Here is a 26,573-nt window from a genome sequence, read left to right on the forward strand (position 1 = left end):
TCTGAATGTACACCTTGTTAGTGTACCTTGATGCATGTGTGGGTACTACTGCAGATCATAGGATAGAAACATTGTAGAACCACTGCACTGGTAGTACCTGATTTTGATCTATTAAATGCTATGATAGTTCATTATCAGAAATCTGTATTTTTTTAGCAAGTTAACAAGCTCTACGGATGATTCACATGCACGATGAGTTTTGGAACTCTTGATTTTGGAAATGATCTCCTTAAGAAAGAGGCCCACATATCAAAGATAGCCACTAGGCATTTTCTGTTAGAGACCTTTGTAACCAGTTAGTCACTGAAGTTTGAAAAACACCACTTAGAGGTACTTGCAGAAAGAAAGGATGTAGTGATTCTTTTGTGAGCATCCTTCTGTGCTCGGTGGCAGTACTTATTCAGTAAACTTTTCACTTCCCAAATGGACCAGAGCATTTTCTGTCTCACATTCTGATCAGTGTATTTATTCAACCCGATGACTGCAGGTGGTATGGAGACAGGACATTCACTGCATCTACTGCACTGAGATTTATGGAAAGCAAGAGGAGGTGGTAACCACTAATCATTGGTGGCAGCAGCTTTCTCTTAGGGAGAATAATCAGACTTTGTCAGGTCATCTGCTGCTAGAACCCACTTAACCCAAAGAAACCAAAACTACTACTGATATGATTTTAATTAGGGGCTAATACTCAAGGCACTTTTTAAATTCTCAAGGTGTGTTTTCAATGGGCAAAACATCTTACTTTGAGTCATAATCTATATACAGACTATACATATATGTTTTTTAATATTTTAAAAAGTTTTTAGTATTAGTATCTATCAGAAAGAGTAAGTTCAGAAGAGACTTGGATGAGGAATAATTAAGGGGTAGAAAACTTTAAACACTTTGTAAACAGACAACAATGAAAAAATATTAAATGGACCAGGTAAAAATTTATTAAAAATTCTCAAATGTGGAGGCAGGAAGTAGCATGTCCCAGGAAGTGAGTTGGCCATACGCTTGAACTCTATGCTTTAATATGGGCATATAGATTCCAGGAAAACTGGACTCCAAATGAGTAAAATGAATTATGAAGTCATAAAATCCTGGGTAATCCAACATATCCTTCTGAAAATGTTCAATATACTTCTAGTTATAATAGCTGCAAAACCTCCTTAGAGTGACTTTGGGCAAACGCCCAGTGACTACGCCTCACTGAAACTTCCCACCTCCTGCCTCCTGGAAAGCTTCTGTGTTAATAGCAAGTACCATGCTTTGAGAGCCCACTTGAAACATTATTTTCCTCATGGGTTACTTTATACATTGGCGTAAAAATTCACCTTCTAGAAGATGGTATGATATTCTTACCCGTTTCACAGCTGGGCCCGGTGAAGCCTTGTGGGCAGGCACACACATTAGCAGCAATACAACCTCCTCCGTTCCTACAGCCATCTTTGCAAAACGCTAAAATAATTCAGATACATAATTTTAGCACTTTAGAAGGAAGTAGTTCAAGATACTCCAAACTAGCTTTTCTTTATTGCCTTTGATATAAATGCTATTATAATTTCATATTCAAATAATACTTTCCATATAGTTAAGAAACTTCAACACAATTTGCAGAATAGTACTCTTTCCAGTGTTAAGTATTTCACCTGTAAAAGAAAATACTGAGCTTTCTTTTAACAAAAAACAGTAGCCTTATAAAACAGGAATTAGAAGTAGTAATTGCACCTCATTGTAGCAATCCAGTTTGAAATTAAATCTAAAAAAAAATGGCAGCTATCCTAGGCATCTTCGTAAGGAAGAAACCACCACCTAAAGAATAAGATACAGAAATAAATAATTGAATCCTATACGGCTCTGATCATTCTACACACTGTCCAAAATGTCAAAATGCTAGAGAAGTACCCCATCCTTCAAAAAGTTCTAAACCAGTCCTGGTGACGAATTAGCCAATAATGAGAATTTGATAAAGGAGTCTTCAAGAAGGGTCTTGAATCCCTCTCCCAAGGATAGGTCAGGATCCAGGATCAAGGGCAAAGGCCGTGCATAGCCTGTTGTGTTAGAGTGGGTGTGTGAGTGAGGGGAGTTCTTCTGTGAGTAGGAAAAGAAGCCAAGCTCTGAGCCACTGCAAGGGTGACCTTCTGAGATGCGCTGCCCTCAAAAAAGGTGAGAAAAACAAGATGGGCAGGATGGAGTACCCTTAGAAACTTCTGTTTCCACTTCAGCTTATTCTTTGACTCTGTAAGGCAAAGGCTGTTCCCTCAGCCTGGCAAGGCCTGTTGTGGATGAACTCCATCAGCCTGTTCCATGCCTGGGGCAAAAGCTTTTGCTCTAGTTTTATGGCATGTGCTTCCTCTAATTAGTTAGGATGTACTTTCTCAGAGTGGGAAACTGTAGAAATCTGAGATTCTGCTACTGAGTTAAAGGAAGGGGCACAAAGAGGCCATTTGGCTTCTTTGATTCTAGGTCTTAATCTGTCTTCAGTCCTCAGCAAGAACAATACCTAGTCACCAAGAACTTGCAAAGAGATTAGGAATTGAAGCCTCATGAAAAGAAAGGGTACACCCACCAGACCATGTGTATATCATCCTTGGAGTAATTTGCAAGGCTGCAGCCTGTTGCTAGAGAATAGGACTCAGTGATTCAGATCCTACAGCTAAACTACTTCTCTCTCAGCTTTTGATGTTCCCATCAGACACACAGAGGAACGGAGAGTCTTTACTCAGGCAACCTATAGTCCTAATTTCCAGAAGAAATTTGTAGACGCTGGAAAGTTCTCCTTCCTTCAAAGATAAGAATTATCTGTCTGCATCTTCTCATGGCTTCAAGAATTCTTTACGGTATAAACTTTATTTTTTGCATTAATAAGGAGTGAGAGTCAAATGCAAATAAGATTGAGAAGCTGTTGGGCTCCCAGATGAAATCTTAACTCTCAGAACATCCAGATGCTTTGGGGAAGTCCTAAGGGTGCATTTATACCATGCTATGGACTTGAAAGTCTAGCTTTCCTCAGGATCCATCCAGTTTCTGAGAAAATCTTTGTGGGATTTAGACTCCCAAATGCATAGGCTTTTACAATGCTCTAAACGACAGAGTTCCATAGACTTTGACAGAGTAACCCTCTGGCCCATTCCTATCTGCATCCATTGTATGATTGTAGACCAGGTCTGAAAGTCATGACCAAAGGACATGGCATTAGCAACAATTCCTCGTTATCTCCTGTCTCCCATATACATGTAACAAAGAAAATTAATTTTGGTAAACTCCAGGATAATGAACACAGTACATTTGAGGAATGGACCAGTTTTGAAGCTTAAAATGCCTGAATTAGACAAATGATAAATAAATCTATATGACATAATAAGGAATATGGGCTTTATCCTATGGAAGTTGGTGGAGTTTCCAGAATAGAACCTCCGTTTTCCTTGTGAAGTGGGAGGTAAGCTCATCTGATGAAGGAAAATGAGGGCATGGATTAAAGAGTGAATTAATGGATGGTGGTGGACTACAGCTGGAATATCCGCTGATGGAAATGAAAACCCGAGAATTATTGATTGGTAATGACAAACCAGGTAAAATGGGAAATGATAACACATAGAAACCTAAAATTCTCAGTTAATTAGTACTTAGCTCGAGAGAGAGAGCAGAGAAAAAAACCTCTCAGACTGACCCCCAAATAGATATTTCACAGTGGATCACAGTAGTAAAACAAATGGGTTGATAGGGCTGCTGAAAAAAATATGGCTGTGATGTTTGGACTCAAAAAGAAATATCGGAACCTGGGAGGAGACTGGTAATCTGGATGAAAAGGACAGGTCAGAGAGATTAAAGATGAAAAACTGTGGAAAGAACAGAGTGGGCAAACTGGAAGCAGAGGATGTGGGGTTAGATAATAAAAAGCTAAAGTTTAGATTTCTAGAGTGGAATAGTTCTGTACAAAAATGCCCAGGATGTGATTATGGCTATGATTCCACTAGAGAGGAATAGAGGTGGAAACCACTGTGGTTGAGGTCATGGAGCATTAAATCAGAGTTGTTGAACAGTTTGGCCATTTAAACACTGACGTAATCCAAGAGGAAGCCCATGAGCTACACTTCAAAGTTCTCAATGGCTGTGGGAAGTACCCAGAAGGCAGGTAACAGTGATGAGAAAGGGTGGAGGGAGGAAGAGATGGATTGCATTATCCCTAATGGAAGAGGTGCCAGCACCTAAATCTTTTACCTTTGCATGCAGTTCCATTCCCGGTATAGCCTGGCTTGCAAACGCAGTTGTGTCCTCCGACAGTATTGAAGCATAAAGCATTTTCATCACAGTTGTGCTGATTTGTGACACACTCATCATGTTCTGAAATGAGGATACGTTTTTGTTACTCAAAGACAGATTTTCAAAACCACTGTGCTTTAAATTGCACCTTCATCTTTGTTATTGTATGCTATGTCTTTCTTTCCAACAAAGACATACACAAATTACCTATTAATGAAGAGCTTGTATTTTGAAGTACTGTATACTCCTCTTGAAGCACATACATAGTATACACATCCACAAACCTTAAACACAAAAGGATTTGGATACAAGGCCCACCAGTAGGAGCAAGGAATAGAAGGAGAGGAGAGGGAAGGATGGGGATTAATTCTCAGAAGTAGATCCCAGAGCCAGCTGTCTACAGTCTCAGTGGTTAATATTTGGGGAATTATCTCATGATATAAGTCTGCTACCTAACTTTTTCCTGTAGCATGGAAAGGGTGATAGGAAAGTATGTGTAACTGTATTGCTCCATGAATCCTGACCTGCGGGATAATGGACTTGAAGCCCTGTGGAATTAGACGCAGTTAACATCTACATCCACACTTGCAGGCATAAAGATACACGTGCAAGCTGCTGGGGGAATATCTGAGTTTCTTAGTAAGTTCCCGCTTTCTGCAAAGGAAGTATCACACTTTTATTAAATAAGATTAAAACTTGCCTTTATAATATGTGCAAATGCAAACTCTGAGATATACAATCAATATGATAGCTCCTTTAACTGTGTGTAACTTGACACTTTCAAAAGCACTGAATCATTTGATTCTCACAGCCCTGCTGTGAGAGAGGCAGAACCAATGTCATTATCACCATTTTAAAGATGAGTTAGTGGTGGCTCAGAGTGCTTCAGTAGCCTGCCCAAGTTCATGGAAATATTAGGCAACTTCAGAATGCTAGCTCAGTGTTCAGCAAAAATGTGTGAGGAATAAATACAGTAAATATGAGAAAGAAAATAGATCTAACATCGAAATCAAGATGAGTAGGAAATGAAATACAAGTGAGGAAATGCATACAAGTTAGTTCAGCCATCTAAAATCCCTACAGCCTCACTACTTATTACCCAGTCTCTTACATAAATAGTATTTAGGTCTAAAATTAAATATATATTTTAATACACTTACATTGATCGAGCCATTAATTCACTAGGATATAAATAATCAAAGCAAAAAGCAATATTGCTTTTTCACTTTAGAACTTTTTGCATTCCAAACAATATGTATCTCTCTCTATATTATTCTAGACAACATAATAGTACTGTATCTGTAATTTTGAAAAAAAAATTGCCTTTGACATATGTAGTTGAGATTCGACTAAAATCATTTATTTTAACTATAATACTAAAATAGAATGCTCTTTGTTTTATTTTTTAAAAATAAAGATTAACATTTCATGATTCTATGTCCTGTGTTACGCAAGCACAGAGTTATGATAGTTTTAGCTATAGGCCTATAATAAAATCTATAAAGAATATTCCCAATAACCTTTCAGACAGATTTCAATCACTAAGGTTTTAGAATTACACAAATAGATATTCTCCAAATTCCTGACTGAATTTCCCCCAATTATATAAAATTCCACCTTTATTATCTAGAATCAGAATATTTCAGAGTTCTTAATAAATTCATGCATATTGATGATAGCTTAGAAAATGGCTGGATTACACATGGGTGTCCTAATCGGGGATACCCTTGGACACTATTAAATATCGGAGGGACCAGAATGGGCAGCCCACCTACTTCTGGGTTCAGCTGCCTGAAGCAAAATAAAACCACACTGTGAAGTTTGCAGCTGCTGCCAATTTTCTTCCCACTGCAATTCAAAGGGCTGCAGTGAATCTATAAATCTCTATATAGACAGCCGTGGGGCCCTTTAAAGACAGCTGCTGATTGATTTGATGTTGTTTTCATCCCTGTCTTGGCTGTCCTCTTAATTAGACGGTACTCACTGGGTAGAGGAAGGACCTAACAAGATTCAGTTTAGCAACCAATATGATAATGTTCAACAAATGTTAACTAATTACACAACCTGGAATCTTGTTTGCCCTTTACTCCCGGCGGCCACTGAAATGAATAAGTGGCTTCTAAGCAACTCAAGGGTGAAGACAATTTTCAGGTTTTTAAATGCACTGGCGCACACTTGTACATATATTGTCCCCTCTCCCTGCAGTGCCTGCCCCATGGATTCTCCTGCAAAACTCTTACTACTTTTAAAGATTACACTAAAATGGCATGTTTTCTGTGAAAATACCTCTCTCTTGCCCTCCCACAGAGCTGGGGCTTCTGTCTGTTTTCCCCTAGCACCAGATACAAGGTTGTTTTACTATATTTTATCATAAGTGTCTACTTCTCCTTGGTTCTCTATTTTCATGCCCCACCTGGGAGTGTGAATTTTTGGAGAAGAATTTTATATTTTTCTTTGTATTTCATTTCAACATTCAAAGAAAGTATCTTGAATAAATGATTGAAAGAATGAGTGACCAGGGACTTCCCTGGTGGTGCAGTGGTTAAGAATCCACCTGCCAATGCAGGGGACATGGGTTTGAGCCCTGGTCCGGGAAGATCCCACATGCTGCGGAGCAACTAAGCCTGTGAGCCCCAACTACTGAGCCTGCACTCTAGAGCCTGCGAGCCACAACCACTGAGGCCTGTGAGCCACAACTACTGAGCCTGCACTCTAGAGCCTGTGAGCCACAACAACTGAGGCCCGTGTGCCTAGAGCCCGTGCTCCTCAACAAGAGAAGCCACCGCAATGAGAAGCCCACACACTGCAACGAAGAGTGGCCCCTGCTTGCCGCAACTAGAGAAAGCCCGCGCATAGCAAAGAAGACCCAACGCAGCCAAAGGACATACCTCCTATACCGTTATCATTTAAGTCAATCCCAATTTGTTCAATTGCAGACTAGACACCAAATGGAAAGCTACTGAAACCTAAGCTGTTTTTTTACTGATTTTACTATGGTGGTGTTTTATTTGGTTTGGGATATTTCAAATATTAATTAAGATAGCAGGACATATTTTGAAAACAGAAAGTATTAATTCTTTTATATTGTCACTTTAATTTTTTTCAAACTACTTAAAATAAAGTTGGTTATACTCACAATTATCAACTAAACTGTGATCTTAAGAAAAGCCTTTTAAAATGCCTGGACTGTAATCTCACAGAAGAATTAACTTTAATTTGACAGACCTTTAAAAAAGAGAATGTGAATGAAGCAAGGAGCAAATATTCTATAAGGTCATCTCAATAAATAATTATTGCTGCTCCATATCCACTTTTGGTCAAATGTCAACTTCTTACTGTTTCCCTGACTGACATACCCCTAAGGACTCCACCACCAACCCACCAGTCAGCCTATCCATTTTTAATACTTCCTTCAACATTTTTAACATATAATACATACAATTAAATAAAATAAGGAGGGAAATATTAAGGCAGAATTTAAATCCATATTACATTCCAGTGTTTAAGAAGAGCATGTCAGGATATAATTGTGAATGACTTCTTAGTTTTATTTCACATATATTGAAAAGCAGACACATCAGATCTGATGTTCAGAATATCCAATCCATAAGATCCAATGCTATCTTCATATCCTCAGATAAAATGTTACTGTTCATGTGACATGACAGTCCAAACAATAGCTGGGATTGAAACTGAATGCACCCCTTTCTTTTTCTTTTCTTTAAAAATATTAGCACATAATAATTTTAATGAAAATTTAATCACTTTTGTACCTATGAATTATAAATTTAAATAAAATGGAAAAAAAAGGAAAAAAATTATAGAAAGAAAACATCACCCCTCAACAGTTCTAAACAAAAGTAGTATGGGTGTCAATTATTACAGTACCTTATATACAGAAAAGATAATGTTACAGTGATAGCTAGCAAAGATTTGTCCTGAGTGCCATATTTTGTATGCTCTGCATCTTTACATACTATGTAAAACTGATTTCATACCAGTGACAAGGGTCAGTATAGTAAAATTCCTCTATGAAAATAAAGTAATAATATACACATTTGAATTTATCTAAATGCAGATGTTACATATAACAATAATACTTCAGTTTCACTGATTAACTCCTAACCTGTTTTAAGTTAATGTATCTAAAATCATTTTAAGACTCAACACCCAACAGATCATCAGTCAGAATGACATAGAGTTGGATTCAAATTGGATTTTAAAATTGGTATTCATATTGAGCTGTTTCCAGAATGAATGTACTACCTAGAGACAAGACGGCCATTCTAAAATTCATATAGCTTTTCTCACTATGATTTCAGCACAGACATGCAATACACATAGCACATGTTCTACTCGAGAATTTCACTATGATACAAAAGGCAAATACTACAGAAAATAGGAGTGAAAAGTAATTTAAATATATCTACATTTCAATTCAATTAAATACAATTTTCTTCAATGTCTATTGTGTTTTAGGATCTTTTCGGGATTAAAAGTATGATTATAAATAGTAGCTATCCTCACAAAGCTTATAGTTTAGTTGGGGAGATAAGACAAAAACACAAGTGCCTTTAGTGCATGGCTTCATTATGAGAAATGCTGAAGCAAGGAAGTAATCTCTGTTTTAAAAGGTCATAGAGATCAAGGGAGGAAGTCATTTCTAGTTGGGTCAGGTGGAAATGCAAGAATGACTTCATGGAGAGCAGGGCATTTGGCATGGATATTTTTTATGCATGTGTGGGGAAGAGGCAGGTTCCAAGCTGAAACAGCATTTACATACTTTGCTTCTTTTGTTTTTAGAATCTTGAGTCTCTTACGAATTTGACTGAACCTGAATGACTTGTAATAATCCTAGTTCTATTTCAGTGCTTGCATACCACATACTTTGTAATATACACTATCTCATTTAATCCTCATATTAATTAGGAAACCTTAGTATTTTTCAGAAAATTAAACTTGGCTTATAGAAGCTAAGCATCTCGCCTGAGATCACACAGTTGGTAGGTGGTAGAGCTGTGAATCACAACATCTGACTCCAAAAGCTAGGTTATTGATTGCTATGCAATAGGGCCTCCTCACATTTATTGCGTAGGTTTTCCCTGATCTGTTTTTTTATCCTAGTGTTCTTTTTTGTAATTATCCAGAGGTTTTGAATGTTTACACATTACAAGTCTTCTAATGTTTCACAATTAGGAAGTTATCATGTCTTTATTGTATTTTCTAGTATTTTTTAACCCTATAGGAGCCTTATTAAAAATTATAGAACTCTTAGGGCAAAACACTGAGGTAATTTCTGTTCATACTAAAATCCACATTTTCACACAGTTGAGAGATGTTTTCAAAATAAAAGGAAGATATCAATATGGTCATGTACAAATGCCTGAAAAACAAAGTAACCAGCTCACAGAACTTGGACTCCAGCACTAATTTCCCCAGCTTAAAAATCTCTGGAAGCTCAACCGTAATGTAGTTTGGTAACCAGATAACTCCAATGTCCAAGAGTCCTCTCCTCTGATACCAGTGGTCAGGCCCTAGTAACAACGTCCACTGCTTCTCGAGGATTCTGTTTTATATCCCCCAGCAACATACTAGATCCTTGGGTTGACATTTTTACACAGCAAATTCCACTCTTCTGGTAACAGAATGTAATATAGCTTCATAGCTGGCCCAATACCCTCAGAGAATCTTTCTTTTCCTCTGATAGATTTCTCCAGTCACAAGAATTATATTGTCTATGCTGCATCTTCTACTTTCCTTTCCAAATCTAGAAATGTTGGGAAAACAGCAGTTATCACAACATACAGGGGTAAGTTCCACAAAGAAAACTGTTTCACTTTCCCTGACCCAAGTGTTTCCTGGAATATAAATTTACAGTGAGCAAATTCTCTCTTAGAATGTAGCAGGATATGGCTGTAAACCTAGTGACAATCTACCTCAGGTCTTAACCTGGGAACAAGCTACCTCAGGCTTAAGACTGAATAAGTCTTGCAGCAAGGAAGCCAATGGAAGTGTAATAATCCTAGTTTACTGATAACACCATCAAACTGGATGCTTAGATGGGTGGTTTATCTCAAAAGTGAAGAGGTGCTTGGTTATTTTCCTCTTATATTTCCAGAGACCAGACTGCTTGCCTTACGATATCAATGAGGTTTGCAGCAGTTCATCCATGAGTTTCACTCATATGTGTCCCCACCAAAGTCAGTGTGTAGTTATGTGTACTGGCTCGTGAAGAGCTTCAGAACAAGAAAGCCCGTGGGTCTGCAAATGAGACCTCTTAATTTACTCTGAAAAGAATGATGACAATGGTGAGTCCTCAGATAATATATGCCATCTCTATTTCTCAAATGAAACAACTCTTTGGACTTAAACCACAGTTCCTTAGTACATTCACAGGACAATTATTCTATGGCAGGTCTTTTCAAAGTGAGTACAAACTGAAAATAAAGAATGTTCTCTATTACAACTCAACAATTACTGGATAGTTTGGGGGTTTATTGGAAAGAACTGGAATTCCTTCCTTCCTTCTTATCCCTCCTTCCTTCCTTCTTATCCCTCCTTCCTTCCTCCTTATCCCTCCTTCCTTCCTTCTTATCCCTCCTTCCTTCCTCCTTATCCCTCCTTCCTTCCTTCTTATCCCTCCTTCCTTCCTTCTTATCCCTCCTTCCTTCCTCCTTATCCCTCTTTCCTTCCTTCTTATCCCTCCTTCCTTCCTTCTTATCCCTCCTTCCTTCCTTCTTATCCCTCCTTCCTTCCTTCTTATCCCTCCTTCCTTCCCCTCCACAGATATTTAGTGGTCTGGTATGTGAAGACCAATATTGTGCTCACTGCCACCAGCAAGACACAGCCCTGAAATCAAAACATTTGTCCTAACGATTACTGCTTCGTAAGGATGATTGTTACAATTCATTAGCTTAAAATATCCTCCATCAACTGTTTTGTACTAGGACCCTCGGTAAATGTGAAGACAAAGTAGAAATATGAGAAAATTATGTACTATTTTAATAAGCAATAGCAGGGAGGTAGTGTGGTACATATGCTTTCCAGACAGGCTTGGTTTGAGATTCTATTTTATCCTAAGTTCTCAGTGGCCGTGTGAAAGTTAGCTGATCTTTCTAAGTTTAAAATGAGAAAATTAAGACCTATGTTAGAGAACTGTTACAAAGAATAAACTTCAATGATGAAGGTAAGCACCCTGGCAGTTCATAGACACTCAACAACTATCAGTTACCTTCTCATCTTCTTATCTACTTCAGTGGGAAAATTCATTTTGTCGTTATTAGCTAGATGATGTCCTCTATTTCAATTTGCAAAACCTAAATGTCTCACAGATTTGCTCTCTTCATAATCTTCTCTGAAATCAAATACACTTTGGACATTTTTCTGGTATCCAAAATTCCACTGAAATAACTTTTAATTGTTATATTGAGGAAAAAGAAACCTCTATCATGCTTACCCAAAGCTATTCATTTTGTTTCTTATGGTTACCTTATTTACTCACTTAATATTACAGAGAAAAATCTATTTAGTACAATGTCATTTTAACAGAAATCTACTTTTACTTTTAACACTATTCAAGTAACTATAAGAAATTATACTTTCAACTTGTTCAATGCCTACAACAGCAGTAAACCCACTAAAACTCATTTTTAACACCCAAGCATGTCTTGTTCACTACTCAAGTTTCCTGTTCATTGATCACACCAATTCAATACTGACTTCTTGTTATTCTTCAGTTCATTCAGCAACTCGGAATTTGTTCAGATTTCCTTCCTCTGACATGCTTGGTTTATTTTCTTCTAATCTTTTCACTGTATGTTCAGCCTCCTTGCCTAATCCCTATTTGATCAAGAATCTTAACAACCAAAGCACACTCAAATTTCCTCTCTACCCTTACAGTAATTTCACAAAGTAATTCACATTCTATTTTTATGGCAAAATCTTGTTTCGTCCTATTTGGTGTTTCAGGAAATAAGCTTTGTCTGAACACATTGTAGGGCAACAAAATACTTTTAACCATCAGTCAGATAGTTTTCTGACTATCTGATTTGTTCTTTCAACACACATTTATGAAACTTCTGCTGTCTGATTCTAGTGCTCCAGAAGAGGCAAAGATGCATCAAAATGGGATTTGTGACCTCAAGAAACTTTTGAACTATTACAGGATTGGTGATGTGAATAGATAAGAACTGTGATATATTGCAGCCATTGTTTAGTGCTGTAAGGGAGAAAATAACACTAATAATGGCAATAGCTAATTTTTAAGTGCTTACTACATGCTATAGAGAACTGCACTAAGTGTTTTATATGGATTATCCCCTTCAGCCTTTCACAAAAACCTTTCCAGGTCGGTATTATTATTCCTCTTATTTTACAAATAGGAACAGAGAGCTTTCCCAGAGCAAGGACGCATCTTGCCCAACATCACACAGCTAGGAAGTGACAAGGCCAAAAGCCTTCAATGTTTGAAAAAACTATAACCTATAAACAAAGATTTCAAAAGGCTTAAAGAGGAAGAGATGAAGATCGACTGAGTGGTATTCCCATAATCCTGGGAAAGTGTCATATAACAAATAGGCCAAAAAAGTGAGTCTTAAAGGATAGGAAGGGTTCTAACAGGAAAAGGGTAAAGATGGGAACAAGTATTCCATATGGAGAGAGCATGGGTAGGGATAAGAAGGAAGGAAGGAGGGATAAGAAGGAAGGAAGGGATTCCAGTTCTTTCCAATAAACCCCCAAACTATCTCGTAATTGTTGAGTTGTAATAGAGAACATTCTTCATTTTCAGTTTGGACTCACTTTGAAAAGACCTGCCATAGAATAATTATCTTGTGAATGTACTAAGGAACCGTGGTTTAAGTCCAAAGAGTTGTTTCATTTGAGAAATAGAGATGGCATATATTATCTGGGGACTCACCATTGTCATCACTCTTTTCAGAGTAAATTAAGAGGTCTCACTTGCAGACCCACGGGCTTTCTTGTTCTGAAGCTCTTCACGGGCCAGTACACATAACTACACACTGACTTCGGAGGGGACACATATGAGCAAAAGACAAAAGCATGGGGTATGGTAGGGCTGTTCAGCGGTTGAGCTGGCACAGGTAATGACTGACAGGGAAGAGAAGGAACAGTGTGAACAGGTCAGGAGTACAGCGTGATTTTATCCTGGAGGGCAATAAATAGCCACTTCCCCCTGTACAATAAAAGGTAGAATGATAAAATTAACGTTGATTTTTAGGGAAATTAACTGTAATATGCAGATGAGGAGAGGCTAACTTTCCTTGACAAAGTAGGAGCCCCGTGTTAGCAAGCCAGCCTCCTTCTCTCTCCTTAATCCTTCTTTCTTCCTTTTATTCTTCTCCTTTTGAATCAGAGTTAGATTATTACTGAGAGTTGAGAAAAGAGTCTGTGCAACACTGAGAGGTGAAACAAAGGGATAAGGAAGAGGAAGGGGAGGAGAAGGGGAAGTGGAGATGGAAGAAAGCAAATAGACAGAAACTGAGAGCTTATTATCTGCCCAGCACTGTGTTGGGTAATGTACCTGCACAGCATAAGGAAGTACTACAAGGACACAGGAAGAATAGCTGAGAAGCTATCCCCCCACCCCCAGATCATAAGATTCAAATCCCTTTAAGGCAGCAATCGTGTCTTACTCATTTTATACAGCCCAGTTCCTATGTTTTGTGGAATGAAACTGTTGAAAAGAGAGCCTGCAATAGAAAGGACTACAGTGATGGAGAAAGAGGGGCAGATTTAAACACAGAACTAATGCGCCCCACAGTGAATCCATTTTTGAGTCAAAAGAAAGAGGGATTAAAAATAGCTCAGGTTTCAAATCTGGGTGACTGGGAAGACGGTGGTGAGATGAATAGAAATAAGAGGGCTTCTTTAGGGATTCTGTTATTCTTGTTCTTGTTTTAGTTTGGTTTGATTTGGTTTTTAAGGAAAAGAAGAAAATAGAATTAAGAAGTTAAAATGTAAAAGCAAAGATCATATTAGGAAATTGAATTTACTCTACTGATGATGACAAGAAACTAAGTAAAAATTCCCCACCCCAAATCTGTCAGATAACCACCTAGATGCTAAAGCCTTGGGTCTAATTCATCAATTGCCCCCCAACATCCAACAAAATGGCACAAAATTGATCTCCAGTGACTATTTGTTAATGAGTGAATCAATCACCATAAAGTACGTCTCTAACATGAAAAACATTCAGAGATCTGCTAATGCAAACTACTCAAGGTATGTATCCTGTAGTGACAATTCTGTACATCTCCTGCTTTCTCTTCCATTCCCCTCAGCAGCTTTGCTGTTTTCTCTTAAAATGCCTGCCCCATCCTCATTCCCTCACTCTTGGCACATAACCTCCCAACAACTTCACAGAAAACCACCAGGCCATCAGGAAAGAACATCCTCAGGTTTCCCACCCACAGATGAATCGGTAGCTACGTGTACCAATAAGCCTTTCTTCCTCCCAAACCAGGAATCTGGGAGTCACCACAGACCTCTCTGCACTTCCTCTCACTCACTGCATCCAGGGACCAATTCATCCAGATTCTACTTCCTTGGCAATTCTCACCCCTATCCCCCATCTCCGTACCCACTGTTCTGCAGTTGCCCATATTTGGGCACGAAATATCTCCTTTGGATTACTGCACTAGTCTCATTATGAAAACGCTGCCCCCAGTTTTGTACGTTTCCAAAGCATTAGCAGAATGACTTTTCAAATAAAAACTGATATTGTCTATCTCTGCCCCATTCTCTTCTCAATTTTTCTAGTGACATCCCATTGTTTTAACTAGCCGTCAAGGCACCGCCTACTCATTAAGACTTTCATTATGACATTTTGCTCTCACCATACTGCATCATTTATAACTCCCCCACGGCATCTATTTATTAATGATGATATTAATTGAGATTCTACTAAAGGCCAAGGATCATACCAGCCAATCCCTGTACATTTCACACATGCATCCTTGCTTTTTGCCCCAAAGGCCCTTCCCCACTTTCTTTGTCTACCTCTCCTACTCACCTCCCACTCAGATCAAACAATGATTCCTTCTTCAGAAAACCTTCCTTAAAACTCCGTCAGTCTAATTTAGCTGAGCCCCTTAGGACCCATGGAGCCTTGTGCTTAATTCCATCACAGCATTTAAAAGCCACAATAGTATTATTAAGAGTAAGGACGTTGGAGTCAGCATACCTCAGTTCAGATCCCAGCTCTGCCTTTTGCTAGCTGTCAAATCTTACATTAATTACTATTTTTTAAACATCTTTATTAGGGTATAATTGTTTTACAATGTTGTGTTTGTTTCTGCTTTATAACAAAGTGAATCCGCTACTAATATACAATTATCCCCATATCTCCTCCCCTTGCATCTCCCTCCCACCCTCCTTATCCCACCCCTCTAGGTGGTCACAAAATACCGAGCTGATCTCCCTGTGCTATGTGGCTGATTCCTACTAGGTATTTTACATTTGGTAGTGTACACATGTCCATGCCACTCTCTCACTTCATCCCAGCTTACCTTTCCCCCTCCCTGTGTCCTCAAGTCCATTCTCTATGTCTATGTCTGCATCTTTATTCCTGTCCTGCCCCTAGGTTCTTCAGATCCTTTTTTGTTTGTTTGTTTGTTTAGACTCCATATATATGTGTTACCATACGGTATTTGTATTTCTCTTTCTGACTTACTTCACTCTGTATGACAGACTCTAGGTCCATCCACCTCACTACAAATAACTCAATTTCATTTCTTTTTATGACTAAGTAATATTCCATTGTATACATGTGCCACATCTTTATCCATTCATCCATCGGTGGACACTTAGGTTGCTTCCATATCCTGGCTATTGTAAATGGAGCTGCAATGAACATTTTGGCAAGTGACACTTTTTGAATTATGGTTTTCTCAGGGTATATGCTCAGTAGTGGGATTGCTGTGTCATATGGTAGTTCTATTTTTAGGTTTTAAAGGAACCTCCATACTGTTCTCCATAGTGGCTGTATTAATTTATATTCCCACCAACAATGCAAGAGGGTTCCCTTTTCTCCACACCCTCTCCAGCATTTATTGTTTGTACATTTTTCAGTGATGGCCATTCTGACCAGTGTGAGGTGATACCTCATTGTACTTTTGATTTGCATTTCTCTAATGATGAGTGATGTTGAGTATCCTTTCATGTGTTTGTTGGTAATCTGTATATCTTCTTTAGAGAAATGTCTATTAGGTCTTCTTCCTATTTTTGGATTAGGTTGTTTGTTTTTGTGATATTGAGCTCCATGACTTGCTTGTAATTTTGGAGATTAATCCTTTGTCCAATGATTCATTTGCAAATATTTTCTCCCATTCTGAGTTGTATTTACTTCTTGTTTATGGTTCCCTTCGCTGTGCAAAAGCTTTTAAGTTTCATTAGGTCCCATTCGTTTATTTTTATTTCCATTTCTCTAGGAGGTGGGTCAAAAAGGATCTTGCTGTGATTTATGTCATAGAGTGTTCTGCCTATGTTTTCCTCTATAAGTTTTACAGTGTCTGGCCTTACATTTAGGTCTTTAATCCATTTTGAGTTTATTTTTGTGTATGGTATTAGGGAGTGTTCTAATTTCATTCTTTTACATGTAGCTGTCCAGTTCTCCCAGCACCACTTATTGAAGAAGCTGTGTTTTCTTCATTGTATATTCTTGCCTCCTTTATCGAAAATAAAGTGACCATATATGCATGGGTTTATCTCTGGGCTTTCTATCTTGTTCCATTGATCTATATTTCTGTTTTTGTGCCAGTACCAGACTGGGAGCCTGATTCCTCCAGCTCTGTTTTGCTTTCTCAAGATTGCTTTGGCTATTAGGGATCTTTTGTGTTTCTGTACAAATTGTGAAATTTTTTGTTCTAGTTCAGTGAAATGCCATTGGTAGTTGATAGGGATTGCATTGAATCTATGGATTGCTTTGGGTAGTAGAGTCATTTTCAGATGTTGATTCTTCCAGTCCAAGAACATGGCATATCTCTCTATCTGTTTGTAACATCTTTAATTTCTTTCATGAGTGTCGTATAGTTTTGTGCATACAGGTCTTCTGACTCCTTACATAGGTTTATTCCTAGGTATTTTATTCTTTTTGTTGCAGTGGTAAGTGGCAGTGTTTCCTTAATTTCTCTTTCAGATTTTTCAACATTAGTGTATAGGAATGCAAAAGATTTCTGTGCATTAATTTTGTATACTGCTACTTTACCAAATTCCTTGATTAGCTCTAGTCATTTTCTGGAAGCATCTTTAGGATTCTCTATATATAGTATCATGTCATCTGCCAACAGTGATATCTTTACTTCTTCTTTTCCAATTCAAATTCATTTTATTTCTAATTCTGCTCTGATTTCTGTAGCTAAAACTTCCAAAATTATGTTGAATAATATTGGTGAGAGTGGACAACCATTTCTCGTTCCTGATCTTAGAGAAATGGTTTCAGTTTTTCACCACTGAGAATGATGTTGGCTGTGGGTTTGTCATATATGGTCTTTATTATGTTGAGCTAAGTTCCCTCTGTGCTTACTTTCTGGAGGGCTTTTATCATAAATGGGTATTGAATTTTGTCAAAAGCTTTCTCTGCATCTACTGAGATGATCATATGGTTTCCTTCAATTTGTTAATATGGTGTATCACACTGATTGATTTGCTTATACTGAAGAATCCTTGCATTCCTGGGATAAACCCCACTTGATCATGGTGTATGATCCTTTTAATGTGCTGTTGGATTCTGTTTGCTAGTATTTTGTTGAGGATTTTTGCATCTATGTTCATCAGTGATATTGGCCTGTAGTTGTCTTTCTTTGTGACGTCTTTGTCTGCTTTTGGTATCAGGGTGACGGTGGCCTCATAGAATGAGTTTGGGAGTGTTCCTCCCTCTGCTATCTTTTGGAAGACTTTGAGAAGGATAGGTGTTAGCTCTTCTCTAAATGTTTGATAGAATTCGCCTGTGAAGCCATCTGGTCCTGGGCTTTTGTTTGTTGGAAGATTTTTAATCACGGTTTCAACTTAATTACTTGTGATTGGTCTGTTCATATTTTCTATTTCTTCCTGGTTCAGTCTCAGCAGGGTGTGCATTTCTAAGAATTTGTCCATTTCTTCCAGGTTGTCCATTTTATTGGCATACAGTTGCTTGTAGTAATCTCTCATGATCCTTTGTATTTCTGCAGTATCGGTTGTTACTTCTCCTTTTTCATTTCTAATTCTATTGATTTGAGTCTTCTCCCTTTTTTTCTTGATGAGTCTGGCTAATGGTTTATCAATTTTATTTATCTTCCCAAAGAACCACCTTTTAGTTTTTTTGATCTTTGCTATTGTTTTCTTCATTTTATTTTCATTTATTTTGGATCTGATCTTTATGATCATTCCTTCAGCTAACTTCGGGGTTTTTTCGTTCTTCTTTCTTTAATTGCTTTAGGTGTAAGGTTAGGTTGTTTATTTGAGCTGTTTCTTGTTTCTTGAGGTAGGATTGTATTGCTATAAGCTTCCCTCTTAGAACTGCTTTTGCTGCAACCTGTAGGTTTTGGGTTGTTGTGTTTTCATTGTCATTTGTTTCTAAGTATATTTTGATTTCCTGTTTGATTTCTTCAGTGATCTGTTGGTTATTTACTAGTGTATTGTTTAGCCTCCATGTGTTTGTATTTTTTACAGATTTTTTTCCTATAATTGATATGTAGTCTCATAAACTTGTGGTCTGAAAAGATACTTGATACAATTTTAATTTTCTAAAATTTACGAAGGCTTATTAAAAGAAATGAAACTGAGTTATTTGAAATGAGGTGGATAGACCTGGAGTCTATCATATAGAGTGAAGTAAGTCAGAAGGAGAAAAACAAATACCGTATGCTAACACATATATATGGAATCTAAGAAAAAAAAATGTCATGAAGAGCATAGGGGTAGGATGGGAATAAAACACAGACCTACTAGAGTAAGGACTTGAGGATATGGGAAGGGGGAAGGGTAAGCTGTGATGAAGTGAGAGAGTGGCATGGACATAGATACACTATCAAATGTAAAATAGATAGCTAGTGGGAAGCAGCCACATAGCACAGGGAGATCAGCTCGGTGCTTTGTGACCATCTAGAGGGGTGGGATAGGGAGGATGGGAGGGAGGGAGATGCAAGCGGGAAGAGATATGGGAACATATGTATATGTATAACTGATTCACTTCATTGTAAAGCAGAAACTAACCCACCATTGTAAAACAGTTATACTCCAATAAAGATGTTAAAAAAAAATTTACCAAGGCTTGATTTGTGACCCAATATATGATCCATCCTGGAGAATATTCCATGAGCACCTGAAAAGGAAGTGTATTTGGTTGTTTTTGGATGGAACGTCCTATAAATATCAATTAAGTCCATCTTGTTTAATGTATCATTTAAAACTTGTGTTTCCTTATTTATTTTCATTTTGGATGATCTGTCCATTGGTGAAAGTGCGGTGTTGAAGTCCCCTACTATGATTGTGTTACTGTTGATTTCCCCTTATATGGATGTTAGCATTTTCCTTATGTATTGAGGTGCTCCTATGCTGGGTGCATAAATATCTACAATTGTAATATCTTCTTCTTGAATTTTACCCTTGATCACTATGTACTGTCCTTCTTTGTCTCTTGTAACATTCTTTATTTTAAAGTCTATTTTGTCTGCTACTCCAGCTTTCTTTTGATTTCCATTTGCATGGAATATCTTTTTCCATCCCCTCACTTTCAGTCTGTATGTGTCACTAGGTCTGAAGTGGGTCTCTTGTAGACAGCATATATATGGCTCTTGTTTTTGTATCCATTCAGCCAGTCTGTGTCTTTTGGTTGGAGCTTTTAATCCATTTATGTTTAAGGTAGTTATTGATATGTATGTTCCTATTATGATTTTTCTTAATTGTTTTGGGTTTGTTATTGTAGGTCTTTTCCTTCTCCTGTGTTTCCCGCCTAGAGAAGTTCCTTTAGCATTTGTTGTAAAGCTGGTTTGGTGGTGCTGAATTCTTGTAGTTTCTTTTTGTCTGTAAAGGTTTTAGTTTCTCTGTCGAATCTGAATGAGATCCTTGGTGGGTAGAGTAATCTTCGTTGTAGATTTTTCACTTTCATCACTTTAAATATGTCCTGCCCCTCCCTTCTGGCTTGCAAGGTTTCTGCTGAAAGATCAGCTGTTAACCTTATGGGGATTCCCTTGTATGTTATTTGTTGTTTTACCCTTGCTGCTTTTAATATTTTTTTCTCTGTATTTAATTTTTGATAGTTTGATTAGTATGTGTCTTGGCATGTTACTCCTTGGATTTATCCTGTATGGGACTCTATGTGCTTCCTGGACTTGACTACTTCCTTTCCCATATTAGGGAAGTTTTCAACTATAATCTCTTCAAATATTTTCTCAGTCCATTCCTTTTTCTCTTCTTCTTCTGGGACCCATATAATTCAAATGTTGGAGCGTTTAATGTTTTCCCAGAGGTCTCTAAGACTGTCCTCTATTCTTTTCATTCTTTTTTCTTTATTCTGCTCTGCAGTAGTTATTTCCACTATTTTATATTCCAGGTCACTTATCCGTTCTTCTGCCTCAGTTATTCTGTTATTGATTACTTCTAGAGAATTTGTAATTTCATGTATTGTGTTGTTCATCATTGTTTGTTTGCTCTTTAGTTCTTCTAGGTCCTTGTTAATTGTTTCTTTTATTTTCTCCATTCTATTTCCAAGATTTTTGGATCATCTTTACTACCATTGCTCTGAACTATTTTTCAGGTAGACTGCCTATTTCCTCTTCATTTGTTTGTTCTGGTGGGTTTTTACCTTGCTTCTTCATATGCTGTGTGTTTCTCTGTCTTCTCATTTAGCTTCACTTACTGCATTTGTGGTCTCCTTTTCACAGGCTGCAGCTTCGTAGTTCCCTTTGTTTTTGGTGTCTGCCCCCAGTGGCTAAGTTTGGTACAGTGGATTGTGTAGGCTTCCTGGTGGAGGGGACTGGTGCCTGTGTTCTGGTGGATGAGGCTGGATCTTGTCTTTCTGTTGGGCAGGACCACATCCGTTGGTGTGTTTTGGGGTGTCTGTGACCTTATCATTATTTTAGGCAGCCTGTCTCCTAATGGGTGGAGTTGTGTTCCTGTCTTGCTAGTTATTTGGCATAGGGTGTGCCAGCACTGTAGCTTTTTGGTCATTGAGTGGAACTGGGTCTTAGCATTGAGATGGAAATCTCTGGGAGAGCTTTTGCTGTTTGATGTTACGTGGAGCCAGGAGGTCTCTGGTGGACCCTGTCCTGAACTTGGCTCTCCCACCTCAGAGGCACAGGCCTGACACCTGGCCGGAGCACCTAGACCCTGTCAGTCATATGCTTCAGAAGAAAAGGGAGGAAAAACATAAAGAAAAAAATAAAACAAAATAAAGTTATTAAAATAAAAATTTAAAAAATACTAAAAATGGAAAAAATTTCAAATAATTAAAAAAAGGAAAGTAAGAAAGAAAAGAGCAACCAACCCAAGAAACAAATCCACCAATGAAAATAAGCATTAAAAACTATACTAAAAAAAAAAAAAAAAAAAAGGACAGGCAAAACCCTAAGACAAATGGTGAAAGCAAAGCTATACAGACAAAATCACACAAAGAAGCATACACATACACACTCACAAAAAGAGAAAAAGGTAAAAAAAAAAAAATCTATATATATTTTTAAAAAAAGGAAGAGAGCAACCAAATCAATAAACAAATCTACCAGTGATAATAAACTCTAAATACTAAACAAAGATAAACATAAAACCAGAAACAGATTACATGCAGAAAGCGAACCCCATGTCTACAGTTGCTCCCAAAGTCCACCACCTTAATTTTTGGATGTATCATTATCTATTCAGGTATTCCACAGATGCGGGGTAGATCAAGTTGATTGTGGACATTTACTCCACTGCTCTTGAGGCTGCTGGGAGAGATTTCCCTTTCTCTTCTTTGTTCTCACAGCTCCTGGGGTTCAGCTTTGGATTTGGCCCGGCCTCTGCGTGTAGGTCGCCTGAGGGCATCTGTACTTAGCTCAGACAGGACGGGGTTAAAGGAGCAGCTGATTCGGGCACTCTCTCTTACTCGGGCCGGGGGAAGTGAGGGGAATGGAGTGCGGGGCGAGCCTGTGGCGGCAGAGGGCGGCGTGACATTGCACCAGCCTGAGGCGTGCTGTGCATTCTCCCGGGAAAGTTGTCCCTGGATCCCAGGACCCTGGCAGTGGCTGGCTGCACAGGCTCCCGGGAGGGGAGGTGTGGAGAGTGACCTATGCTCGCACACAGGCCTCTTGGTGGCGGCAGCAGCAGCCTTAGCGTATCATGCCTGTCTCTGGTGTTAGTTCTGATAGCCGTGGCCCACGCCCATCTCTGGAGTTCGTTCTAGTGGTGCGCTGAATCCCCTCTCCTTGCGTACCCCAAAACAATGGTCTCTTGCCTCTTAGGCAGCTCCAGACGTTTTCCCAGACTCCCTCCCAGATAGCTGTAAAGCACTAGCCCGTTTCAGGCTGTGTTCACAGAGCCAACCCCAGTCCTCTCTTTGGGATCTGACCTCTGAAGCCCGAGCCTCAGCTCTCAGCCCCCGCATGCCCCAGCCGGTGAGCAGACAAGCCTCTCAGGCTGGTGAGTGCTGGTCGGCACCGATCCTCTGTTTGGGGATGTCCGCTTTGCCCTCTGCACCCCTGTTGCTGCGCTTTCGTCCGTGGCTCTGAAGCTTCCCCACACCACCCATCCCCGTCTCCGCCAGTGAAGGGGCTTCCTAGTTTGTGGAAACTTTTCCTCCTTCATGGCTCCTTCCCAGATGTGCAAGTCCTGTCCCTATTCTTTTGTCTCTGTTTTTTCTTTTTTCTTTTGCCCTTCTCAGGTATATGGGGAGTTTCTTGCCTTTTGGGAGGTCTGAGGTCTTCTGCCAGCATTCAGTGGGTGTTCTGTAGGAGCGGTTCCAAATGTAGATGTATTTCTGATGTATTTGTGAGGAGGAAGGTGATCTCCACATCTTACTCCTCCGCCATCTTGAAGGTCTCTCCTTACATAAATTATTTAATCTCTTTACATCAGTTTTCTCCTCTGTTAAATTGACCTAATAATAGTATAGGAGTAAAATCTCCAGGAGGATCTGGGGCAGTACTTGGTAATCAAACAAATATTTCTGTGGTAAAAGTGTGACTATTCATACTAAACTGGATAAAGATGAGAAATAACATGGCATCAGATCAAATGTTGCTGCTAAATGAATTAAAAAAATAAAAACGTCCACTGTCCAGAGCTGTGTGGGACTTTTTGGAGTTCAGAACTATAGAGAAGGGATTGTGCATCTGTATTTTCTTCACAAAGTTGCAAGAATTAACTGAAGTAATGTATAAAAGGCACTTAGAACAATCCAGTGCAGGTAAATGTTTCATAAGTTAGCATCACACTGTCAGGGATTATTAATTCTTTTACCCATCCCCCATTAATCAGTATACGTCCTGAGACAGCAAATTTTTATTATAGATCTTTGAATCCTCAGTTCTTGCCAAAACACCTGACATGTTTTAAGTGCTTGGTAAATGCGGATGAATAAATATTCGGCTTCAATCTATACAAAATTAGTGTTTTCAATTTCTCAGAGTATTTCACATCTGATACTTTACATTTTACATTGTACTCATTCAAAATCCATGTAACATGCTTGGGATGTATCATTTAGCACAGTACCTATATATTGCTTAAGAGATCATGGGATGCTTAACTTCACCAAGGCAAAGGTTCAAGCTTGATACTACTATGTTTTCATGTCGGTGCTCCGTCTAAATGTGGATGGAGGCATGTTTTTTTTCCATTTATTAAGATTTATTTGAAAGAAAGGAAAGGTGTTCACTAAGCTAGTGAAAACTTCTACTGCAGGAAAAAATCATCCCCACCTAACGCCATGTGATCTATTCTTTCATTTAAAGCTCTCAGCCCTACTCTGCTTTAATGCCTACAAAAAATAATAAGAATAGAGAGTGTATTCAACAAACTGCATCAGAAAAAGTATCTCAAAAAATGCAACATTGGGCTTCCCAGGTGGCGCAGTGGTTGAGAGTCCGCCTGCCGATGCACCGGACGCGGGTTCGTGCCCCGGTCCGGGAAGATCCCACGTGCTGCGGAGCTGCTGGGCCCGTAAGCCATGGCCGCTGGGCCTGCACGTCCGGAGCCTGTGCTCCGCAGCAGGAGAGGCCACAGAAGTGAGAGGCCCACATACCGCAAAAAAAAAAAAAAAAAAAAGCAACATAAAAGGGAATTTTTTAAATACAAAATTATCTAAGAAAAGCAACCACAGTATTCCAACCTAGACAAGTCTTTTCAATGCATTTTAAGTTGATTTTAGATTTCCATACTTAGATCAGACATCATATTGACCCTTTATCTTCCAACTTACAGAAAATAAAATGATTCCTCAAATATTAAAGGCTTGGGACTATGGGGCAAAAGAGAATCACTGACCTTTTCACTTGGAAACTTAATTTTTAAAATGAGCTTCATTACAAAATTCATCTCTCTTAGAGCAAGGTATTTGAGTCTTTACCACAGCAAAATACAAGATATAAGACTCTTTTCAATTCCAAACGATTTTATATATATATATATATTTATATATATATATTTCTTTAGTATCCTTAATAAAACATATGTGAAAGTATTTTTGATACACTTTTATTTCATGCTTCTCTGTGTACTCTGTGCTTCACAGCATTTAACTATCTCTGATATGTTAGAGCTGGCATCTTTTGATATCTTTTAGTATTTCCAATTGCAATAATATTAATGATATTACAAATATGTAAGTTCTACTATGCTTAAGAGTCGTAATTGTTATAAGACGAATAAGGCAGAATACCTGTCCTCAAACTATTTATAGCTGTTGTTTTCCCATAAAATAATACACACAAATATATCTCTTTATGTGTGTGCAGTATGTGTGTGAATATATTATGTATGAGTGTGTGTGTATATATGTATATGTATAAATGCATATAATTTGTATGCACTAGACATAAAGAGAAGATAGATAGCAAGTTGACACCTAATTTACACCTGTGTTTTTTTAGTTCTTGGGAGGCAGGAATCAACTTAGTAATATAGTAAAATCATTTTTTCTGTCATTTAGAATCGATTTCTTAAAATCCAAAATTAATTTTCTCTCCTGATAATATGGCTAGTGTCTCTTCTTTTTATATTATATTATTTTCAAGAATTTGAAATGGCTTTTACTCTAAACCTCATTCTGAATCACTCACTTTTACTCGATGAGTTTCCTTCAAATGCAGTAATTCTTTTCTCACTGTTTCTCACAGAGGGGAGCTCTTGCCCTCAGGAATCTCTGAAATTGTTCAGAGGAGTTTAAGAAAGACTTTAACCTGCCATCCCATCATTCACGTTCCCTGAATAGCATACACCCCACCTTAACAAGCTGACAATTCTTCCCTTCTCCTTATGCCCCTCACGGGTCCTCACACCTCCTGGCCTCTGGGATCCTAATCAGATTGCCGTTTGAATGTGAATAGAAACCTGACCTCAAAACCAGAAGATGTGTAGCATAAGGAACAGCTGAATAACAAGTGGGGCTCTATCTGATCCTAACTTTCTTTTCTTGCCTTCCGGTTTCATTACTTGCCTTCTTACCTCTTGGTTTCTTGCCCTTGTTTCCCAGTGCAAGCTTTATTTTCATTCCCCCCCAATTTACTCATCCTGCTTTCTTTTATTCTTCCACAGTATCAGTTAAACTTTTTTTTTAAACTGTAACTTGTAATCTTCTCCCTGACTGCAAGTATGTTTTAATTACAATCAGCAATGTCCTGCTCTGGGGAAAACACGTGCTCTTTGTATTCACAGATCTTATTCTCCCCTCCTCTAATTACACCCAGCACCCCCCTCATCACTACCTGCTTCCTCCCCTCCTTTCTCTGGGGGCCCAGATCTAGTACAACTTGGCAAGTAAGTGTATTTAAAGCCTCCCTTTTTAGTTCCACATATCTTTGCACGAATGATAAAATCCATTCGTTCACTCAGAATGTCCCTTTAAGATAAAGTAGGACAAAAGGAAAAAGGCGAGAAGGCAAAATGGGAAATATTTGCAAGTTATCAAAGAATAGCTGGCTCAAGTAGCCTCCTGGGCCTCTATGGCAGATTGACCAAGGAGACTGTGACTTACTTCTCTGTTGGCCAGTTCTGCTTCTGTCTTCTAATCTGGCCTGTGCATTATCCATCCTCCATCCTCAACCCAATGTACCCCAAGGCGAAATGATAAACTAAACATTACGGACTGGATATTTATGTCTCCCTGAAACTCTTGTTGAAGGCTGATCGCC

At 38.5% G+C, this 26,573-nt stretch overlaps 1 protein-coding gene across 4 annotated transcripts in view; it reads right to left on the reverse strand.

Moving 5' to 3' along the window:
* The window catches only part of NELL2 (neural EGFL like 2), a 443,340-nt gene that overhangs the window by 109,151 nt on the left and 307,616 nt on the right, over positions 1-26,573 (reverse strand). For all 4 annotated transcript variants that reach the window (XM_067009131.1, XM_067009130.1, XM_059081587.2 and 1 more), the window contains exons 15-16: positions 4,210-4,332; positions 1,351-1,446 (exon numbers count right to left, since the gene is read on the reverse strand). In XM_067009131.1, the coding sequence (XP_066865232.1) occupies positions 1,351-1,446; positions 4,210-4,332 (219 nt within the window). The remainder of the gene's footprint in view (positions 1-1,350; positions 1,447-4,209; positions 4,333-26,573) is intronic.

This window comes from Kogia breviceps, chromosome 12 (assembly GCF_026419965.1).
Source record: "Kogia breviceps isolate mKogBre1 chromosome 12, mKogBre1 haplotype 1, whole genome shotgun sequence".
NCBI lineage: Eukaryota > Metazoa > Chordata > Mammalia > Artiodactyla > Physeteridae > Kogia > Kogia breviceps.